This window comes from Eptesicus fuscus, chromosome 6 (genome assembly GCF_027574615.1).
Source record: "Eptesicus fuscus isolate TK198812 chromosome 6, DD_ASM_mEF_20220401, whole genome shotgun sequence".
Classification (NCBI taxonomy): Eukaryota; Metazoa; Chordata; class Mammalia; order Chiroptera; family Vespertilionidae; genus Eptesicus; species Eptesicus fuscus.
The window spans coordinates 49,316,011-49,325,758 of record NC_072478.1 but is presented as its reverse complement, the minus strand read 5'-3'; the positions used below and the strand labels follow the sequence as shown (position 1 = coordinate 49,325,758).

At 39.2% G+C, this 9,748-nt stretch overlaps 1 protein-coding gene across 1 annotated transcript; it reads right to left on the bottom strand.

Annotated features, from left to right (window-relative positions):
• Positions 1–665: 665 nt before the first annotated feature.
• On the bottom strand, positions 666–8,976 carry FGG (fibrinogen gamma chain). Its single transcript, XM_008144207.3, has 9 exons — positions 8,899–8,976; positions 8,753–8,797; positions 8,372–8,555; positions 8,169–8,262; positions 6,316–6,446; positions 5,845–5,978; positions 4,726–4,910; positions 3,077–3,354; positions 666–874 (listed from the first exon to the last, which is right to left on the bottom strand). Exons 1-9 carry the CDS (start codon positions 8,974–8,976, stop codon positions 666–668), a joined length of 1,338 nt encoding a protein of 445 aa, XP_008142429.2.
• Between the last annotated feature and the right edge of the window lie 772 nt (positions 8,977–9,748).

The following is a 9,748-nucleotide window of genomic DNA, read 5'->3' as shown; positions in this document are numbered from 1 at the left end:
AAACAGTTAGTGGAGTTTTCAACATGGGTTCTTTTTTCTCTTAAAATGAAGTATGGCTTTACAAGTCCATTGTCCCATATGAAAAATATTATATTTATCTGTTCAGATAAAGTCCTTTAAAAAAGTAAATTCACTTTTGAAATGGTCTTTTAAACGTCTCCAGCCTATGACCAAAACAAAAATATATTAAGAAGATATAATTGTCTCCATTTAAAAATAATTAAATATGAATAATTAGGGATGATACATTTGGAAAAATACTTAAGCATTTGAAATGCTAGAATTTACTCCTAATTTTAATAAAATTTACTAATTTTATTAGTATGTACTAAACTATTTAAGGCATAATTTTTAAAAATTACCAAGATAAAACAATATGTGGTCATTAAAATGTAAAAAAAAAAATGTGACAATTATTTCATATATACCTAGGACATATGCTAAAATGTTATCTCATCAAATAAATAAATTTTAAATAATGCAGAGTGCAGTAATTTGGGAATACAATCCAAAGTAAGTTATAATTTCCATTTAAGGTTCAATATCCTTAATATCAGACAAAATTGATAAATATGGTAACAGAAAATGAGAAGGAACTTTCAGAAAAGTTTCTGAAACTTTGTGGGTTCATAGAAATGAAAACTTTATTCTCAGAGTAAAATGATTTACTCCGTTTCTATCTCAACGTGGTGCTCTGGGCTGACCTGTTTGGATCCCCCGAGGTGGTGCTGCTGCCCTTCTCCCACGGCCAGTCTGTTGAACGGGATTATCTTCATGGTGGTTTTCTTCATGGAGTACCACCGAGATTTCCAGGTGGCCCAGATGATGCCATTATCATAGCCATTCGGCGTAGATGCCTTTGAGTAAGTGCCACCTAAGACAAATTGGACATGTCATTGCTCTTGAATTTCCTTACCTCAGAGAGTCTATAAAGAACTGCCATTATGATGGCCATTGTCACATCAAATGTATAGTGTTATCAACTAACTGAAAATATCACTGAAAATCACTAAAATCTCAATTTATAATTATAATAAATGGATTATTAAGCAACCTGTTACTTCTGTGTTGTTCTTTCTTCTGGTCACATTCATATTTTAAATATATTCACTACTGACAGGGCTAGAATCCCGGTTTCCCCAGTTGGTGTCTCTCCCTGAGCTTAGCCATCCTGGACGCAGCTATTATGGACCATCTTTCTTCAAGGAGGTTAGAATGGCAGGAATCACAGTTCCTGATCAGGTGATCTCAAGTTATCTGAAAACACAATTGTCCTGGAAAGTATGAGGGACTTCAGAAAATAGTCTGGAATGTTATTTCACATCTCCATTATAAAGTGGAGATTAAGTTGATTTGCCTTCTCCTTGTCCATAAACACCAGTTCTCATGTAATTTCCTAAGGGAATATTTGAGTCCACTGTGTACCACAGGCTATCAACATGGCTACTCTGGGTCATATGGATCGAACAACTTCCCTGAGAATTTCTTCTAATTATATGGTTTGTGGGTGCAAAGATTAATTAGATGTTGTTTTTTTAATGTTGTGAAGCCTGGCTGGTATGGTTCAGTGGTTGAGTGTTGACCTATGAAGCAGGAGGTCACAGTTCCCCAGTCAGGGCACATGCCCGGGTTGCCAGCTTGATCCCCAGTATGGGGCGTGCAGGAGGCAGCCGATCAATGATTCTCTCTCATCATTGATGTTTTTGTCTCTCTCTTCCTCTCCTTTCCTCTCTGAAATCAATAAAAAATATATTTTTACAAAATGTTGTGAAGACCAAAAGGTAAATGTAAATCATTTTAAAGAGAATTTTAAGCCATCTATTGGCTAAGACAATACCATGAGGAGGTAAGATTGCTCATCTTAATGGATCTTTTTGCATCAGTAGAGCTTTCTCACACATAACTGTTGGGTAGTAACAATAGTTAGTCAGTAAGTAAAATCAGTGTTCATAACTACCCCAGCCTGAGAGCAAACTATAGCGGGCCTTCCCCCATCCTAAAGTAAGTGTCTAGACTCATAAGCTGGACTCTTCTCTCAAGTTTCCATGGACCCCTACCCTTTCCAACAATTTCCTGCTCTTTACTCCATTCCTCCAGACACTGGCTTACTGCTCACTGGTTATATCTGATACACTGCTCAGCTGACTCAAGCTAATGTGTTAACAAGCATACATATGGTAATGTTGGTCCATCCAGATCATATATATGCAAATTTGAAGGAGATACCATAACCCAAAATATCAACTCTGATGGTGGTAATTTCAGACACAATGACAAACCACTGGCTATTTTACAGCAGGTGGATTTCTTGTTGAGGGGCCAATCTGAGGTATAATCACAGTATTATTCAATTGTGATTTAATATCAAGAATTAAATTGGCATGAGTGAGAGAAAGAAAGGAGATTGATGCTCTTGTTAATATATGACTATTTATCTGTCCTTTATTTCGGTGTTATTTTTGCCAGTGTTATAAATGTGTGATAGACCCATCCTGTTAAATATAACAACATTTTGGAAAGCATTCATGTAAGTATTTTGTGTCAACAGAAAAGTTCATTGTTTAGTTTCTCTTTACCTCAGCCCTATGTTTTGGTCCTCTTGAGGATTATAGCTTATCTTGAAAAATCAAACATGGAGTCATCAAGTCTGATGAACCCCCCTCCCCGCCCCCCCAACCCCCGATAGCTTTTGAATACTTTCCTGAACCAGGAAGTTCGGTTGAAAGGCCTATGACATCTTCAGACCAGGACATGGACTTGAGATAGTTTATTCTTAGTAAAGTGTCATGTGAACTGTGACACTGTATATGTGGCACTCATTCACCTTTGACATGCTTCCAGTGTAGTGTAATTGTATTTGTTACTATATAGCTTCTTTGTGCAAATGCAATTTTTATACTGAAAATACTTCTTATTTGTATTGTAATACATTATAAATTTATTATTTAAAAATAGAACTATATAATAAGCTCCCCTAATGTAATTACTAATTATTTCTCATCCTTAAATCTATTTATGCATTTTATTAAAATATAGACTGCACACTAAGTCATATAAGTAAGGAAGAAAGCCATACCTTGGTAATACACTCCATTGAGATGGCCAGCATGACACTTGTTCATCCACCAGCCAGATCCATCCTGTTCAGCACAGTTACCGTCAAACTTATCATTGTCATTGTCCCAGGTACTGAACTGCATGCCATTGTGGGATGTGAAAAACTTATCACTAGGATCATCACCAAAATCATAGCCATCAAAGGCATCTCCAGCATCTCCACCGATGAAGTAGGCATACTTCAGGCGGTATTTGTCAGCTTCATTTCCCACACTGAACATGGCATAATCTGCAGTACTATAAAGAAATAGAGATATCATATCTTGAGCCTCAATAGGGATCTCAGAAGGTACTTCTCCCATAGAACAGTCGTTTGCTTCTTAAGTCTCAAATGTGTTCATTGAATGAACTCTTCTGCAAATTTGGTAAGATGCAATGGCTGTATGAACCAATTCAGTGCTTGTCAGCACCACCCAGGATGGGTCAAGAAGCCTTCATAGCATCTCAATGAAAACTAAAAACTTCAGCCATTTTAATGCTTTTTACCGATAGGATCCTAATATCAAACCCAGATGTGTGGATGAATCTGATTGATTTTATATTTTCACTTTTATCTAAATGGTTAGCATTGTTCACAGTGATCAGAAACCACAGTAATTAGCTGACAGTGAGTGGCCGTCAGTGCACCAAAGGAGCTACACTCCCTTCAGCTGTTCAATCTGAAGAGTGAGGTCCTAAAGGGATTTTTCTTTCCTAAGGCAATGTGGTAGTGGCAATAAGGTTGGCTTCCTAGAGCATCACATGAAAGAAGTGGTCCCTGTGTGGCCCACAAAACATGAGCTGGGGGATCAGAGAGAAGTTCTCCCCTGGAAAAAAATATGAATGAGGGCCAGAATTCTATTGAGTGCATGGAAGAATGAGCCTTAGTATATGAACAGAGATTTCCAGAAAATCACTGACCTCCGGTGCTTGCGAAACTGGAGATATTCTCATAGGAGCAAATCTACTGACTATGGTACTTTCTGGGTGAAAATTAAATGAATAAATATACATGTTTGGATACAAGACATATTTCATTATTTCATAGACATAAAAAGAGGGTTGGATATTTTTCTGAATTTTAATTAGGTGTACAATGTTCAAAGCCCCCAGATAGCTCTGAGCATAGAGGGGCTCTATCTCACCAAAGGAGCTAGCGGATTTAATTTCAGCCAGGAAATCTGAAGAGGCTGGATTGGCTTTCAACCAGGATAGTCTTAAGAAGATGATCTGTTGAGTCAGAATACCTTAGTTCAAATGCAACCTTTACCATATACCAGCAATGTGACCTTGGGAAAGTTAATCTGGAATTAACAATCTTACCTGCCTTGTAAAAGAGTTACTAGGACTAGATTAAATTATAATTTCATTCTCGATTTCTGATAAATATTAAATGCTCAGGAAATATCAGCAATGATTCTGTTTGGTTCCAAGGTAAGTAGATTTTACCAAAATACTCAGATCCAGCCTGGAAAGGACCCATCTCTTTGGGCTGCCCAAGAACCAAATTGACTTGTGGAGGAAATGGCTGGATGTGTTCTTTGCATTTGTTAAACTCTCTTTGCTATTGGTCTGTTGATGGTTGGAAAGTGCACATTCCAGACAACAAGAAGTCTCTTCTAAACATACCTGATTCTGCCACTCCAGTCCTCTAACTCCACTCTTAATACATATGGGATGGCAGACTGTGTGCTTATCAAATGAATCTTCTCATTCCCCAGCCAAAATTCTGTGGTGCCCGTAGGAGACAGATGTCCAAACCCTTCTTTGTATTGGATCCAGTTTCTCTTGAAATCCTCGCTGCCATCAAGCCTCTAATTACACAAATGCACAGGCAAAAGGAGAGAACAGATTATCAGTGTGCATAAAGAAAATGTTATAAACATTTGTTGAAAATATGGAGGATATGATCCTATCATTTACTAACTAGATGACCTTGGTTAAGCTGCCACAGTTTCCTGATCTGCCAAATAAGAAGAATGATGCTTACTTCTAGGGTTATTGCAGGGATTACATGAGAGAATGTTAGAGAAATACTTAAAGAGTGCAGGGCACAATTCTAAAATTAGTGGTAGTTTTTAAAAGACATCTAGAGGACTTCAGAACTCCAGCCCGACACTGCTGATTCTTGTACTGATGGTGGAAAGGTCAACTCATTGCTCAGTCTGTCTGCCAACCAGCACTTCCATCTCCCATGCCCTCTGAGCGCCCCCTGCAGGATTACTTGTAAAGTTGGTCAGAGGTAAGCAGAGAAAAGGATTCTGCAGCAACTGCCAGAGACTGGCAGAGAGAAAACAAAGGGCCCTGGCCTTGGAACAGCCCACCTGAGTCCTCTGTGGGACTTTATCTTTTTATAACTGGAAGCTGTGGGTCTTGCTCTAACTGATGAACCAAGACCCTTCCAGATTTCTGTGGGGCTTTTTGTCACTATGATTCTGTGACTATGTGCTATCACATGTCGACAATGGCAGTGCCAGCACAGTATACAGTCAGAGCACAGACTCTGAAATAAGACTGCCTGGGTTCAAATCCTGACTCTGTTACTTACTAGTTAGTTATGTGATCTTGGGTAAGTTACTTTACCTCTTGTGCCTAAGTTTCCTCCTCTGTAAATAGAGGTAATAATTGGACCCACCCCACAGGGAAGTTGTGAGGATTCACTGAGTTGATGTGCTTAGAAAAGTATCCAACCTAAGGCAGATGCTTATTTGAATGTTTATTAAACACACAGGGCAAAGCGAGAAATACCTTCTGAAGCACAGTCCATCCATTTCCATTTTTTTCAATTTCACAGTAGACTAGGAACTGCTGCTGAGTTGTCAGAGGTTTGATAAAGTAAAGCCCACTCTCTTTGCCACCCTTATGGGCAACATCTTGACAATCTGAAGAAGAAGAAGAAGAAGAAGAAGAAGAAGAAGAAGAAGAAGAAGAAGAAGAAGAAGAAGAAGCCTATGTTATGGTCTTAAATCCAGGTAAAACTGTTCCAGCCTTGAACATGAGCTTTTAGCAAGTTGCAAACTATTCATTTCCCACTAAGCATTGTCTTGCTTCTCACATCGTCATTCCTTTCAACCTATTTTTAGCTACTCAAGCAAAGTCAAAGCAATTGGATACAATTAGACTCAAAGGCTAAGCACCTGCAAAATTATTCCTATACATTCTAAAAGATGAAATCTCTTTTGCTTAATATATTAATCCCCACATCAAAGTGTCACTTACCTCTCCCCGTGATATCATGTATTTTGACTGTGTCTTTGCAAGGCTCTTGACACTTTGCTTCAAGCTGTTCTACTTTCTGCTTTAAGGTAGCGATCTTCTGATTATTTGAATTATATATGTCCTTCAAAAACCTACAAGCGGAATAATAAGATAATAGAGCACACCCTTCAGAAGTGTAATTTTGTATTTTCATTTAAAAATACTACTACCTTATCTTTTTGAGAATTACTTCCTGATAAATGACTCCGTTTCTTGGGAAAACTGTAAAATCCTGCTACTTAATTGAGGTGAATTAAAATTCTGAGCTTTCTGGAAAGGAAAATAATAAAGTTCTTGTCCATAAGCAATGCCATTGTCATTAAACAGTGGCCATTCTGATTTTTACCATCTGTATCAAGGGCAGCAGATAACGACCTAATGGAGTGAAGAGCCTGGTTGATGGGAGGACTGTCTGATGATCGTTCTTAGGACTGGACATTCTTAGGGAAGAAAAGGCTCCGTTCAGGGATTCACATGTGATGGATTATGCTTTCCAGTGTGGACCTGCTGAGGACTCTTGGAGGTCTACAATCTATAACTTACATGGAGAAAGTATCTGGGGCATTGTCTTACATATAACAGAACAGCAGACACTTCCCGACCTTCTCAATGTTTCCATTTTCAGATCTTTGGGAAAAGGCTAGGGGCAGTAAAAAACAAGCAAACTGCCTTCGTAGTTTTCCACAGGGTTGTTTGTGCAGATTCGGGAATGGTAGAACAGGGTCTACAATGCACAGACTGGTGTATCTTTTGGTGAAGAAAGATAGGAAAAGTACCTGACCACTCTTTTTCTTTACTCCACCTTAGAAAATTGCTGCACAATAGTCTCTTTAACTTCAATGATGGGCAATAACAATGTAACTTACAAATTATACAACAACAGTAATTATGGCCCTCTGGTAACAGAAAGAGGAGAAATCCCTCCTGCCCACTTCTCCCTCGCCACCGTTTATCGCTACTTTTTATGCTGCTTTGAACACAGTGTAGTAAAAAAAAAAAAAAATTGAGGAAAACAACTAAAACTGTATCTGAGATCCTGAGTTCAGGAGGTTAATGAGTCCCTGGGAAGTTATTAATAGAGACATTTTACCTTCAAGGGAAGGGAGGAGAGAACATAATTGCACATTCACTGTGCCATGATCAGCACGTAGCTTTATAATGTTTCTTACACGTAGTCTCTTAACCTTCCTATACTCTTCTTCCTATGCCTCTGCTTGCTAATACCTCCCACCAATTTGTTGACAATCTTATAAAGAGATTTTTAGTTTCCATACCCAAATTCCCATTTGAATTTGTGGTGTAAGACAAACAGGGATGGGGGAACATTTTCATAAATATGGTCATAGCAGTATTTGAAGACATCTAGAACACCTTTCCCCCACATGATTATTAAAAAGCAATTATAACCCAATGCAATACATATTGCACTCAAGATGCTATCTCCACTGAGTTCCAGATGGTCAAGCATAATGACAATTAAATATTAAAAGTGGGGGAAAAGTTAATTCCACTGAAGTTTGCAATATTAAGTAAAAACTAAATCACTCTTGGAGAGTAAGTTAAAACGAAAATGCATCCTGGCTGGTGTAGCTCAGTGGTTACAGTGTCAGCTTGCGCACAGAAGGGTTTCGGGTTTGATCCCCAGCCCTGGTTGGGGTGTGTGTGGGAGGCAACCAACCAATGTGTCTCTCTCACATTGATGTTTCACTCTCTCTCTTTTCCCCCTCCCACCCTCCCTTCCATTCTCTCTAAAGAGCAATTGAAAAAAATATCCTTGGGCGAGGACTAACAACAACAACAACAAAAATGCTTACCGAATATTTGACTCATGTGATATAATCAATGCTTCGAATTTCATGATATCTTCCAACATTTTCTTAGACTCCTTCGTCGCAGCTTCTATCCTACCTGTAATATGAGATCAGAGACAGAAATGTTTAGGCAAATGGAGCCAGTGAAACAACAGCAAAAGAACTTTACAAATTACCTTCTCAGTCAGTGGTATTTAGTTCCTCACCTGGCTGCGGTGGGCCATCAGGATTATAGATGAGCTGGATCGATTTGATCAGTTCTTTGGCTTCTGATGTTTTGTTTTGGACTTGACCTAAGGTGTCTTCCAAAGACTGTAGATCATGGTCTACTTCTGTTTGGTAATTACCCAGGAAGTCTGCGATGCCACATGTAGTGGGGCAATAACTACCCTGGAAATACAACAACAGGGTGATTTAAAATCTTGATGAAAGCTACACTTAAAAATCTATGAATAGAAATAGGTAAAAGCTAGACTATGTTAAAAAACAGAGTTTAAAATGCCAAATAATGTTTGTGAGAGAATTCCTTTTATTCCTCTGCCTCTCTGCAGTCTACATACAGCAAGAAAAACATAAAAACTACTTACAAATCTTTGATCTAAGATGCAGCAGTTGTCTCTGGTGGCAACATACTAGAGGAGAAAAATACAGACATGTCACTAGTTTATCATATGTTTTCTTACTTTTCAGCTTTCCATGCAAAATAAATATGTCTGTGGAGAAGCATACTTACTGCTAGGCATGTTGAAGAGAGGAATAAAAGAGTGTAGAAGCAGAGAATTAAACTCCGGGGGTGCAAGGACCAACGCATGATGTCAGGGAGCCCTGAAAGTATCAGCACTGTGACCTCTCGGACTTCAGCAGTCCCTTTATGTAATCTCTGAGGATGGCCAGGATGACCTGCCAGTGGCTGAAGCTGATCACGGGACCTTCTTCCCGGAAGGTGGGGGACGTCTTTCCCGTCTCTTTTCCCCCTCATCCTGGCCCTCAACCGATGTTCAATCAGGTTCCCAGATTTTACACACAGGTTTAAGCTCCTCCTTTTGGCCCAGCTTAACCTTTCTCCTCTGCAGCCAATTCATCCACAAAGGCTAGTGAAGCATTAGCCATTGCTAAGAGGAGGGAGGGACGCCTGGGAGGTTGCATGATGCAACCTCTTCCAGTATTCGGCAGACAGCAAACACCGAGAGCTGGCCTCCACCAGAACAAACCCAGCCAGCTGACCTCCGTCGGAACAACCCAGCCCAACCTTAAGATGGAGCCTGGTACCATATCCCAAGTCACCGAAAGCTCTTTCTTAGCCCACGGACTAGGAAACATAATTATTTTTAACCTGTGCCTATGGCAGGAGGAGACTTTGCTTTCTACCAGGTTCCAATGTGTTAATATTCCCAGAAACAAGTGACACTGGAAATATATTCCTCCCCGCTGTGTGTTGACCGTTATCTTTTATTTCTTTTTAATTGAGATATAATTGACATATACCATTATATTAATTTCAGGTGTAAGACATCACGGTGGGGTACATTGCAAAATGATCACCACAATAAGCCTAGTCAACATCCATCACCACCCGTAGTTAC

What these genes read in the sequence shown, in the direction of transcription:
- FGG (XM_008144207.3), bottom strand. Translation starts at nt 8,976, where the DNA reads ATGCGTTGGTCCTTGCACCCCCGGAGTTTAATTCTCTGCTTCTACACT. An exon ending in TGATGGCCCACCGCAGCCAG is followed by an intron (nt 8,263 to 8,371) that starts GTGAGGAACTAA and finishes CTCATATTACAG; the next exon opens with GTAGGATAGAAGCTGCGACG. An exon ending in CAATGGAGTGTATTACCAAG is followed by an intron (nt 875 to 3,076) that starts GTATGGCTTTCT and finishes AATTTGTCTTAG; the next exon opens with GTGGCACTTACTCAAAGGCA.